General features: G+C 42.2%; 1 protein-coding gene across 1 annotated transcript in view; it reads right to left on the reverse strand.

Annotated features, from left to right (window-relative positions):
- LOC111149449 (chromosome unknown C11orf49 homolog) overlaps window positions 1–3,906 on the reverse strand; it is a 190,880-nt gene extending 186,974 nt beyond the window's left edge. The window contains exon 1 of the mRNA XM_022506537.1: window positions 3,647–3,906. Coding sequence (XP_022362245.1) covers window positions 3,647–3,906 — 260 coding nt within the window. The remainder of the gene's footprint in view (window positions 1–3,646) is intronic.
- Between the last annotated feature and the right edge of the window lie 9,905 nt (window positions 3,907–13,811).

Consider the following 13,811-nt stretch of genomic DNA (forward strand, 5'->3'; position numbering starts at 1 on the left):
AGTGAAAGCATGCACCTCACCAAATTAGGTGGAGTCAAAAATAAACCTCACACCCTCGTGCTTATACTCAGGTCAGCACGTAGGTGGTGTGTTTTGCAAACCTGGGACCAGAACAGGCTGCCCTTCGGCTCTAGAGAGCTTTCCACACCCAACCAGATACATAAACACACCTCAGCCTCTGGCAGAAGCTTCCAATAAGTAGATTTCATAAGGCTGGAAATCTTTCAAGGGTTCAATACTTATTTCATCTCCTTACCAGACTCTCCTCTCCCTATTCAGCCCTCGGCATTGACACAATTTCTATCATTACATTCTGATGACTGCAGGCATGAACATCACTGAGCTGACTCTGTAATGATGATCTGAAGATCCTAAGCCATTTCAGAGTATGATTACAGGTTCCTAATCCACAAAGTCGGGGGGCGGGGGGGGGGGTGGATCTGTTTACCCAATTGACAAAAGATTGTTTTCTTTACTAATAGTCAAAAAGTCAAATATAAGGCCTGGCTAGCAGACAGAAAGGGAAATCTATAGATATTCATCGAATAGATATTCCTATAATTTCTACCATAATACTAAAAAGAGGTCTTCTGACACACATACTAAGGGGGTACTTAGCTTTGGCTTTTCTGTTTCTGTTCCTGCAATTTTCTTTCCTCTATATGTATTTTCTTCTCTAGGCCTACACATGCAAGTGACTTTGTAATTTATAAAAGAAAAAAAAAGAAAAGATAAATCCTCTGAGGTGTTTAAATTTTGAAAACCAGGAAATATTTTCTTAAATTAATCTATAAAGAGTGGTTTTCAATGGTCCTTAGATTGAGGGTGAATACTTCAAAACAGCATCCCTGTAAAAATGACCAAACTGTAATGGATAGGGGTTGTTCTCAGCCAAAGACAAATGCATTTCCGCAGAGTTGTATGAGTTGATGAACCATGAGGAAGCCAGTGAGTAGTATGACCCTGTTTAGGGCACCATGACTGTCCAGATGCTGAATGGGACAAGGGCTTAAGAGACTTAAATGTGCAACAGAACCTGAAGAAGCACTTGCCCAGAGCTCAGATGTTAGGTGGATAGGTGGACATTGAAGCTTTTTGAATCAACTTGAGACTCCTATTTTCTTTGTAGATTCATGATCAGCATTGCCACTGAATTAGTCTTCCTTAAAAAGCCACTACGGAGGGACCACCAACTTCTATTACCAAAGCAGTAGTGTATTAAACATGCCAAGACTCTGAGGTACATTACTTAAACAACAAACACCCAAGAGACTGAACAATGGACTAGAATTTTCAAATATTTTATAGATTCACTGAGTAATGGAGTAAATAAAATCTTTTGCAAAGGTTGTTTGCTAGACATTGCTATTATTCATCTGATATGAAGTTATCTGTGATATAACTATGCCCTTTTGACTAATTAATGGATGTAGTCAATTAATCTCTCTCTACATATACATATGAGCACATATATATATACCCACATACATGTATATGCATATATGTGTGTATATATATATATCCACATATAGATCTCCACATATGTGTGTGTGTGTGTATATGTGGGTGTATATATATATATATCTTACCACATATATAGCTTTATTACTACATATATATATACCTCTTTCCATAGATATAGATTTAGAAAACCAAATAGCCCTTAAACTTGGTAAAAAGATGCTCAGTTGCACAAAAGAAATGTACTTTAAATCTAGCATGGGACTAATTGCCACTTAATAGGTTGAAATCACTCAAAAATTTGACATATTTTGTTGAAAAGACTATGGGGAGACACATTCTTACATTGCTGGTGGCAATGTAAAATGGTACAACCTCTACGGAGGGCAATTTGGTAATATCCAACAATATTTAAAAATGCATATTCCCCTGACCTACCAATTCTACTTTCTCAAATTTGTCTTTGCAGATATACTAGTAAAGGAATGAAATTGCATGTTATTCAGTGGGGTATTTTTAGTGATAGCAAAAGGCTAAAAATAACCTGTCTACCAATAGAGAATTGGTTAAATTATTTAAATACTATGTAGCTAAAAAAATTTTTTTAAAGAAGGAAGCTTTCTAAGACTGACATCTCACTCTAAGATCTATTAAATGAGAAAAGTGTGCACTATACTCTCCCTTATGTACATAATAAATGAATCTGGAAGGATACACAGGAAACCAGTAATAGTGGTTACTTCTGTAGTGCTAAGGGTGGAGAAAAACTGGCAGATGAGGGAAGGGAGGGGGAGGAGATTTCACCATAAACTTCTCTATATTTTTAATCCAATTTCCGTAGTACCCATTAAAAAATTTAAACTAGAATTGTTTTTCATTTTAAAAAAATGTTATAGTGGATCCAAACTATTAAATGTCATTCAGTGATAAAAAGAAATGGGCTATCAAGCCAGGAAAAGACATGGAGGGCCTGAAATGCATACTGCTAAGTAAACAAGCCAGTCTGAAAAGGCTACATCCTATATGACTCCAACTGTATGACATTCTGGAAAAGTAAAACTTCACAGACAGTAAAAAGGATCAGTGGATGCCAAGGGTTAGGGGGCAGGAGGAAGGATGAATGGGTAGAGCGCAGAGGATTTTTAGGGCAGTGAAGCTACTCTGCATGATACTATAATGGCAGGTACATGACATGGAGAATTCAAAACCCATAGAATTGTACAACACAAAGAGTGATCCCTAATGTAAAGCATGGACTTTGTTAATAACAATGTATCAATATTGATTCATCAGTTGTAAGAAATGTACTACCTTAATGGCAGGTGTTAATCATAGGGGAAACTGAGTGAGCGGTAGAGAGTAGATGGGAACAGCTCTATGATAGCTGCTCGATCTTATGTAAACTTAAAATTCCTCTAAAAAAATAAAGTCTGTGATTGTTTTTAAATGTATGTGCATAGTTGTACGTATATATATATATACACACACATATACATCCTCTCTTCACCCAGCAAAGGCCTTACACATCGAAGGTGCTCAATAAAGTACTACAGCTACTGCCTCAATGGTCAAGAACTCAAGCTCTGGAATGGGCAGGTTAGCTCCTGATTCCAGCTCTACCATTTTCTAGCTGTGTGGCCTTATTCATCCAAGTCACCTCTTCAGCCTCGGCTTCTCCGTCTTCAAAATGGACGAAAAACACATTATTTCCTCCTAGGGCTGTTGTGACGATCAATTTTTAAAGTGCACATAAAATGCTTGGCATTGTGCCTAATATAAAAGAAATGCTCAAACATGTTAGTGGCCGCTGTAAGGGGAAATGATGGTTCACAGAATGACTGATTTGGCACTTCGGGTTCCAAGGTTACTCCACCACCAGCATGATCTATAATATTCCAAAAGGGCCCCCAAATTCTCAGCTCCAACCTATCCCACTTCGAACACAATCCACATTGCCTGAGCCCGTACACCTCAGACGCCCTTTGACCCCCAACGCTGTTTTCCCCCAAGCTCGGCTTTGCACTTCTAGGCCCCGGAATGCCCGCCCCCCCTACCCCGCCCTTCCTGGCCCCTCCCTATTCCCCCTGAACCCCCGTTCCCACTCAGCCCCCTCCCCTCCTCCTCCCCAGACCCGGGCCTAATCGTCGGCACTTCTTTCCTTCTGCGAAACTGAAGGAACTCCTACCCAAATACTCGTAGTCCGGTAGGGCTAGGCGCTCGGGACTCAGCATCCTTGGACCAGGGTAGCTTCCACGCTCTAGCACTCGGGCTTCCGGAACCCAGGTCGCCGGCTCTCTTCCGTTGCCACGGCAACCACGCGGCGGGAGGAGGCCGGAGGTGGAGGGGGGTGTCACGCAAACAGTCTCCGTATCGCAACCCCAAGCTGGCCACACCGGTTCCGGCAGCTGTCGCTTCACGGCGGTTGAGGTTTCTGAGGACTGCCATTCTTGAGGAGTTGGTTTTAGAGGAATTTGAGGTGGAGCATTCTTTGGAATCTCTCACATTTCCCGGTGTCGAAAAATTACTGCGAGCCCTCCGCAGGCGCAATTTCTGAAGTTCATAACTACGATTCCTACTTTGTACAGCTGTTACCCTAACTCACAATAATAGCTCCCACCCTTAAATTCCCATAAACATTTAATGTCCCATGACCTATTTTTATCTCTTTATTATTTACTGTCTGAAATTGCTACCAAGTGCTTTTCACAGGCGTGTGTTTTGGCTGCTCTGTGAGGTCAGGGATGTGTCCTTTCTGCCCATGTCCAGGCTGGACATGCAGAAGGTGGTTATTAAATCCTCTACGAGTTCACTGACATTTCCTCTCAAATTCCTCTTTATCTTTAGTCCCTCCTTCTACCCCTATCCCTTACTATTTGATACCCTTCCCAAGTGTCTTTCTTTTTTCCCAACAAGACACTTCACTTCTTGAAGGGATGGGGAACACAAGCGAGGGCACTATTGGATTTTTTTTTTTTTTTCATATGCCTCATTGCTCACTTCTCTTTTAAGAAGGCAGGGTATTAATTGGTTTTTAACTTCCCAGATCTCCAGATTATTCTTTTTGTTTCTCCTCACTCCCCACAACAGGTTAGTGATCTGTAGTTCCTGTTACAGTTGAAACCTACTAGAAAAAGCCACTCTATCCTCTCTTGTTAAGTTAGTTTCCACAAAGTGAGATTTTTGTGAAAAGAACAAGAAAGAAGGAGGAAAAACAGGAAGGAAAAAAAGAAAGAAATGAAGGAAGGAAGAAAAGGAAAATCATGCTATCAGAGGAATGACTGTGAAACCAGTGGACCACCTACACTGGGAAGAAAGGGAAAGAGGAGCTTCTTCGCTTTGTGTCCATGATCTATTCTTAGTCTTCTCCGGTAGGAGCTTCTAACCTCCTAATTCTCCCTTTGCCTTAAAATTGTATATGTCTTATTTCTAGGCTCCCATGAGTCACTCTGAGTTTGGATGTGGTAAGGATAAAGGGACAGAGCCAAACTAGAAGCAGCATTTATCTTGAGGTAATGAATTTAATAATTTGATATTTAATGTCAAGTCCTGCAAATTGGATAAAAATATTTGCTTTCTCCCCCCGTTCTTCCTCCACTCTTGCCTCCCGCACCATCCCATTGCTGCCCTTGCCCCCGCCCCAGTGCTGCTTGAGGGTGTGGAAGTTTCATAACTTTCACACCCGTGGCTTATTACTATATTATTAATAAAATAATGGGATAGTAATTATTAAGGACTACAATTTCATTTTATTTCCAAGCAACCTGAAGCTATTTGCAGATCATTATATTTGTCCTCATAAAAACTTTCTAAGGCACTTCCTTTTTTTAAGCAGGGTAACTGAGGAACAGGTCAGGAAAATGACTTGTCTAGCATCATCCAGCCAATTGGTGGGTGAACTAGAACTGGATCTCAACTATCCCAGCCTCCAGGCTAGTGGTCTGACCACTAAACCACACAGCCTCTTTTTTTAGGATTTGTTGGCTTGGTTTTTATTTATTTATTTTTACTTTTGTTCCGCCCTGACAGCAACTAGAAGCTCCCAGATAAAAGAAGAGAATTTCAAGTCCAGGCTGGACATTTGACATCCTCTTATTTGTGGGGCATTATCCTGGGACTTGGAGGGTGCTGCTGCTGGGATCTGTGTGGTGGAGCTGGGAACCAGCCCCAAGAATATAGCTTTGTTTGGGCATTAACCCATTTGCGGTTATAATAATGATAAGTTTCAGCACCAGTGGCGCCCGACTGTTAATGACTCAAAGAAAGCTAAATAAGAACAAGATGTCATCTCTGGAGCAATTTGTAGCTTTTTCCTACAGCTCCATCCCTTCCATAAAAATCCTAAGGACCCATATATTTAAAGTCAGTCTTCCACTCTTAATGTCTTCAACAGTCTATTGAAGAAGAAAAGGGTAGGAAGTTGCTAGACTAAGGCTTCAAGAAAATTTGAGGTTGCACAGAAATAACAGGTAGCCTTACTGGGGTTAGAATTACTGACTGCTTGCATTTTTCTTCTTTATACTTTTACATATTCTCAAAATTTTCTATAATAAGTATGTATTAAAACTTGAAAACAAACAATAAATGACATGAAAGTCTTTATTTTTTTTTAAGATTTTTTGTTTGTTTGTTTATTCATTTGAGAGAGATACAGAGACAGAGAGAGCACAAGTAGTGGGAAAGGAAGAGGAAGAGGGAAAAAAAGACTCTCCGCTGAGCTGGGAGCCCGACGTGGGGCTCAATCCCAGGACCTGGAGATCATGACCCGAGCCAAAGGCAGATGCTCAACCACCTGAGCCACCCAGGCGCCCCTTGAAAGTCTTTAAAAAATACATATTTTTAAGTAGGCTCCATGGGCCCAGCCAGTATAGATCCCAACACAGGGTTTAAACTTATAATCCTGTGTTCAAGACCTGAGCTGAGATCAAGAGTTGGATGCTGTGGTGCCCGGGTGGCTCAGTTGGCTAAGCAGCTTCCTGCAGCTCAGGTCATGGCCCCAGGGTCCTGGGATAGAGTCCCATGTCCGGCTCACTGGTCAGCAGGAAGCCTGCTCCTCCTTCTCCCCTCCTTGTGCTCTCTCTCTCTCTATGAAGAAGTAAAATCTTAAAAAAAAAAAAAAAAAAAAAAAAAGAGTTGGATGCTTAACTGACAGAGTCACCCAGGGACTCCTCTTTAAAATATTTTTAAAGCAGAAGTGATGACCTTCCAGATAGTATTTGTTTTTCCCAAGAAGGAACAGCTACTTTTAGATTTCTCTTCTGCCACAGAGTACATGATAACAGATTTTCGCCACACCTCAGTGGCAGAGGAAACCTCTTTAGTGAAACATGGGTCTTAAGAAGAGTGGAAATAGGGGCGCCTAGGTGGCTCAGTGGGTTAAAGCCTCTGCCTTCGGCTCAGGTCATGATCACAGGGTTCTGGGATCGAGCCCCGCATCCAGCCCCGAATCAGGCTTTCTGCTAGGCAGGGAGCCCGCTTCCCTTCCTCTCTCTCTGCCTGCCTCTCTGCCTACTTGTGATCTCTGTCAGTCAAATAAGCAAATAAAATCTTAAAAAAAAAAAAGAGTAGAAATACACGAGCGATGTTAGAGACAGGTGTAATTGTGACCCCCTTGAATGTTAAGGAAAGAAAAAATTGTCAGCTTTCAATTTAGATAGGTTTTCAGATTCTCAAATTACTATAACATATTTCTGAAAATGTTTTCTAAGCAAATAATCATCCAGGTAAACAACTAAGTCGGAAGATAGCGCCACAATCCTGAATATAAACAATCCTGATATAAAATTGGTCAAAGCGTAGTGAAGGCGTGACATGTGAAAGTCATTACTACAACACAAGGAACAGAAACATCAAGCTCAAAGCAATCAGAAAAACACCCACAAGAGAGGATATGTGGAGACAGTAGTTTATTAGATTATAATTTCTAATTATAAGGAGAAAGTTAATAGACATTTCTAGCTTTGGAGAGGACCTATGAAGAGATTTTTAGGGAAGAAATTTCTCCCTGGAATTGAAAACTCCAGAAAAGCAAACATAAAGATACGAAATAGTTTTAAACTTCAAGGAAACAATAAGGAAAGAAAAAAATGCAGGCTGAATTATTGCTACAAAATAGGTTCAAGAAACTAGGACAAGCTTTTATCGACTCATCAAGCAGAAAAGATCCTAAGGGCAAAGTAGCTACTAAGAAATGCAGGTCATGAAATTCATGCTGAGCTCCTGGGCTCTTCTTAAAAGACTTATCTTCCATGAAAGCAAAGTAGAAACTAAGTGTGATGCCAGTGTATGGGATTAACATGTTTAAAGTAAAAAATGCTATTTACAGACAAGTCATTTTGAACTGCTACAAGCCAAAAATCCAGAGATCTGGGAGAATTTGCAAAGAAAAAAGAAAATGTTCACAAACTCTTAGACAGTTAAAAATAACTAAAGCATTACAAGAAAGTGGTTAGGAGGACATGGCTTAAATTGAACCAGAGCTCAAAGGTGATTATAGACTTGTACCTTCTTGTTATACTATATTTTCTAATGCTGTAGAAAGTGTTGGGAATTATACTTTCATATAGTTTGAAAGGGAAAAAGATTTTCTGATTCTTCTTGGTAGCCCACAAAAATTAGCTCTGCCTTCCTCTGTCCTCAAGTATGCACCTTGATAAACATTTATGTCATCAAAAAAATTCTTTGAACTCTCCTACTGGTTTGTGAGTTCCTTGAAGGCAGAGACAGTGTTCATTCTTCTTTAAATTTCTAGTGTCTAATAGAATAAAGGCCTGTTAAATAGATTTTTTTCCCCTCTAGATTAAAAGCCTAGAAAATGAAGGCCATCCAATCCATGGGATTTATGGTTGCCTCATAGGAACCAGTTCATGAAATAAATTCATTAAACCAAAAGGCCAGCAAAATGCGAGACTTAATTGAGAAGAGCATTAAAAATCAAATAGAGGGGTGCCTGGTTGGCTCAGTTGAAAGAACATGCGACTCTTGATCTTGGGGTCATGAGTTTGAGCCCCATGTTGGGTGGAGATTACTTAAATAAATAAACTTAAAAAAAAAAATCAAACAGAAAGCATTGGCATATCCTTCCTAGATCTAAATACTGTGTGTGAGAGATCACCATATATTAAGAAATGCCCAGGAAAAAAATCAACTAGCTCAAGAAAAGGCATACAGATTATGCTGCAACAGATTAGTTCAGGAGGATGAGAGGAAATATACTAGGAATCATTAAATAAACTTGGGATATGATTTAGAACTTCCCAAACTTTAGAATCTTAGGACTAAAAGCTTCAGTCTCTATGTCTATTCTTTTCCTTTGAGCCATCCCTAGATTGTTACAAGAGTGTATTGTTCTAAAACTCAAATCTGACCTCATTACTACCTTACTTTAAAAGCATTGCTGACTCACCATTACTAGGATGAAACAAAATTCCTAAACATGCAGACAATATACATCCCTTCACGATCTGATCCCAACCTACCTTTCCAGCCACCTTGCCATTCACTCTTCCCTACGTACTTAATACTCCAGCCATACTTTCCTACTCATTATCCCCAAACACACTGAACTCTTTCCCACCACCTTGCTTTGGTATAACTTCTTTCTGCCTAGAATGTACCTCTCCCACGTTTTCTGCCTAGTAAACTCTTACACATCCTATAAGACCTAAACTAAATGCCCTGACCCTGGGAAATCTTATCTAACTTCCTAAATAAAATAGGATAAAGGCCGTGAGGGAGAACAGGCAACTTTACGATGATAAGATGAGGTTTTGCTGAGGCTGGGATGCTGAGCTGAAACTAGCCTTGGAAGGGTCTGGGGAAACAGTATTTTAAGTTAAAAAAAAAGACAGCTCATGCAAAAATTGGAAGAAATGCTAGCATGTTGCAGAGCTTAAAGAAAGCCAGTGTGGCCAGAGCAGAATGAATAAGGGGAGAAGTGGTCAAAGTAGCAGGCAGATTCCAGGTCATGAAGGACCTCGAAGTCCACATGAGAAGCATGGATATTATTCCAAGTGCAATAGGAAATAATCAGAAGGTTTTAAGCCCAATAAAGACACGACCTGATTTATGTTTCTTAACAAGTCACTCTGGTTGCTGTACGTGTAGAGAATGAATTACAAAAGGGCAAGTGTGAAAACAAAGAGACCACTTGCGGGCTCCTGGGTGGCTCAGTTGGTTAAGCCACTGCCTTTGGCTCAGGTCATGATCCTGGAGTCCTGGGATTGAGTCCCGCATCGAGCTCCCAGCTCCATGGGGAGTCTGCTTCTCCCTCTGACCTACTCCCCTCTCATGCTCTCTCTCACTCTTTCTCTCTCTCTCAAATAAATAAATAAAATCTTCAAAAAAAAAAAAAAAGGAGAGAGAGACCACTTGCATAGTTGCTTGATTCATGTTTGTTATTAAATGTGTTTATTCATTGCTCCATTTGTGTATCCACCATTCTAAATTTATCTTTGCTGCTGAAATAAACAAGATATATTGAGATATTTGCTGCAAAGACTCTACTTATATATGCCAGATGTGTGACTATCAAGCTTTCAGGAGATAGAAATATGTGTAGAAAATCTTGCTTTCCAGGGTGTGCCCCAAATTAGGCCAGAGAACTGAATCAGCCATTGTACCCCAGCCCCTGATGTGAGAACCACTGCTGTACTGGAACATGAAAAGCAGTGGCACTAGAAATGGTGGTGTGAAGCATTTGTGATTAAAGAAAATGCCAATCAGACTCTTTCCTTATACTTTCATTTTTTCCCCCACTCCCCAGTAGTAGCCCCCTGGACTTAGATAACAGCATCCACTGCTAAAAGTTAATGATACTTTCCCATAAGTCCTCTGGACTCTTTCCTGGATCAGGGCCTTTGCAAATGCTGTTCCTTCTGCCTTCTGCCCCCACTCCCAGCCTGTGACTCTTGCTCAGCTTAGGTGTCAGTGCCTCAGACAGGCCTTCCTTGAGTCCCTAAATCTAAATCAAGTTTCTCCTTTCACAGATCTCAGTAATTTTCCTTGAATGTCCCTATCATTTATCACTTTAAATTCATTCGTGGGATCATTCTTTCAATGCCTCTGCATACCTGTATCTCCTTCCAACCCCAACCGTCAGACTGTAAGTTCCAGGAACCCAATATATCTGTTTACAACTGCCTCTACCTTGTCTGGAACATAATATGCCCTTGATAAATACTTACCAAGTGAACGAATACTGGAAATAGGCCTCCCTACGCAGAAGTGGCAGGTGTAGGACTTCTTTAGCTCCTTTAGCTGTGCTTTTTCTTGTTTTTCCTTCTACAGCTTTAAGAACTCTTTCCCTCCACTCATGCTGTGTTAACAAGAAGGTGATTCTGGAGAGTAGATGCAGCAATTCTTTGCAGACTCACATTAACCTTTTTTTTTTTTTAAAGATTTATTTATTTATGTGAGACTGAGAGAGCACAAGTGGGAGGGGCAGTGGAAGAGGGAAAGGAAATCTCAAGCAGACTTTGTGCTGAGCTTGGAGCCTGACATGGGGCTCCATCTCACAACCCTGAGGTCACGACCTGAACCAAAATCGAGAGTCAGATACTCAACTGTCTGAGCCACCCAGCCTCCCCTCATGTTCTTAATCTTTGAAAGCAGGGTCTCCCAACCTCAGCACTATTAAAATGTGGGGATGGATAATTCTTGGTTATATCATTCTTTGCGGGGAGGATGTCCTGCTCATGGGAGGTTGTTTCCCAGCGTCCCTGGAGTCTACCCGTTCATTGCCAATAGCACCCACTCCCAAAACCTCTCCTGGGATTGCCCCATGTCTGCGAAATCACTCCTGACTGAGAACCACTGTTTTAAAGTGTAAAACTTCAGGCCTTTTACTCTTTCAGATGGATTATATCTAGAAATTCAGGTTGCTGAATGATGCCTAGGTTATAAGAGAATTATTCCAATCCAGCTGGATCAAAATAGTGCCCATTTCTATCTGGTTTCTGTAGCACTCCCTGTGTTTCCTTTGAAAAGGCCATTAGTGATGGTCTAATTCAGGGCAATATTCTGATCTTGGAAACTCAGTTCCCTGGTCTGTCCTAGAAGGATGAAGGAAGGGGTGGTGTTTCTGAGGAAACTAATGCCTCTGGGACCCCTTTGGAATTGGCAAATTTTCTAGGGGCATGTCCCAAAGGACAATAAAAGGGAGACAAACAGCCCATTCTGGCATGCTTTTCAGGATCTCTCACTCCAAACAAGAAAGTCTGAGAGGCCTGGTAAAAATAAATATGGCTTAGCACTCCTGGCATAAGAGCAGTTTCTGACAGCCAAGACTTAACTCACCCTAGGGGGTGACCCAGGCAGGGACTATGCACGAAGTTCGTTTCTACCCATTGATATTCCCAATGACTCACAACAGCCAGGGATGGCTCTGTGCACCAGAACTGCACTGAACCACAGAGGAGGAGGCCTTGGGATGCACACACAAAATGCAGCCTCTTGAGCTTGAGTCAGACAGGGACAGCCAGCTTCCCCCTTTCTCCTCAATCCCAGAAAAACAACATAAATCATGCCTTCTGGAAGGAAACCTATCCTTCGCATACAGATGTTTATAAATTCTTAATCCCCTGACATTGAAAGTATGGTGACTGCGTGTCCTGGATTTTTTGGGACAAATGTATTCATTATACCACATGTCCTTAGTTTTCGTGTGGAAAAAAATGTGGTCTCCAGAATCGTAAGATCTTTCTCAACAGGTCAAAAAGCATAGACAGCATATATTGAAACCCTGAGACCAGCCAAGGCCACATCACAAACATTGTGGGGGGTGTGTGTGAGGGAAATGGGTGTTAGAATCAGCGTTTCTACTCTCCACTTCTTTCTCCTTGGATTTTAGGCTAATATGACCTAGGTCATCAAGGTCGACTGTCTTTCCTAGCAGTAGGATCCCGTAAAACTGACCTGACTCGACTGCCGCCTTCAGTCAGCAAGAAGAACTACACACAGAGAAAATGCCTCGGCATTAGTTACCGTGGTGATGCTGGTTCAACCACATTTCACCTGTGTAAAAATTTCAGGCCGAACAGTATAAAGAAGTACCAGCTAAAGGAGTTAACACTTCACTTGTTGTTGCTGCTGTTGCAAAGTTCACGTTAGCTTTGATCAAAGATGATGATTTGAAGGGAAAACCTTTGCAACATTGAAAACAAGCAAGGATGAAATGCCCACCTAGCCATTGGAGAAATCTCCTAATCTCCACTTTGCACGATACCACATTGCTTTTCCCTCGGCTGACATGGAGCATTTGGGTCTTCTGGACTCTATTTACTTGCAAGAGGAACGTGGTTTAATGAGACTGCGGAAGACCCAAAGCGTTGGCATACCAGCTTGGAGGGAAAACTGATAAGAAGATGCTAAGGAAGCTGGGGGCTTGGACAGAAGTAACAAGACAAGATTCAACCAAAAAAAAAAAAAAAAAACCCAGAATTAATTCATATTATTAATACACTCTGGAGAGAGCACGGGCCATGAAGCGAAGACAAGAGAGGAGTTTAAAACTTTCTGCAGTAAGGGGCAAGTTAAATGCTGCTGTAAGGCCCTACAGACGCAAGCCCAGAGGAGGCTCCAGTCTCTGGGAAAGTGCAAGTACAAGGAAAGACTTACTTCCTTACCCCCTTCCTTCCTTGCCAGGATCGGAAAGTCAAAGAAGGGGAAGAGGCTAACAACACTGATTTACAAAGACAGCGAGGAGGAACTATGTCTGGGTCAATTCTGGACGTCTGAGCTGGGGTGAGAGGACCCAGACAACCACCTCAGGAAATGAGTAAATGAAAAGGGGAGGTCGTGGAATTATTTAGCCCTAGAACAACGCTTCCTAGACCGGAGTGGGGGTGGAGCAAGACGAAAATCTCAGAAAAGGAATTTTGACAGTGAGAATGCTAGTTAAGATACAGCCCTCCAGGCCCCCTGATGTCCCTTGTTTGATGTTAATAAAGACCTAGGAGGATTATGCATTAGCAAGCCTTGCGTATTCTGAGACATCAATAAAGTCTGGACTTGGGGCTGGTAGGGGGGCCGGGGTCACGTCCAGGCGACTTGGGTCAGCCCGGGTGCTCCTCTCTGGCACAGAATAGAGTGAGAGGGATCGAGAGTTGCTGCTGGGATAATGTTTTAAGTCAGGGACATTTGAGCAGTAGTAGTGGGGACACGGAGGGGGGCTCTCTCGAAGACGAGGAATGTGGGGGCGGCCTGAAGAGGAGCCCGGCCAGCGCAGGAGGCGCTGGCGGGTGGGGGCCGGGGACCGGGGGGCGGGGGCCGAGGGCGGGAAGGGGCCGGCCCGGCGCTGGGGGCGGGACCAGGCGCGGTGGCGGTGGCGGGGGCTGCGGCGCGGGGGGCGGGGC

Source organism: Enhydra lutris, unplaced genomic scaffold, assembly GCF_002288905.1.
Source record: "Enhydra lutris kenyoni isolate GAN:26980312 unplaced genomic scaffold, ASM228890v2 scaffoldscaffold22, whole genome shotgun sequence".
Taxonomy (NCBI): Eukaryota; Metazoa; Chordata; class Mammalia; order Carnivora; family Mustelidae; genus Enhydra; species Enhydra lutris.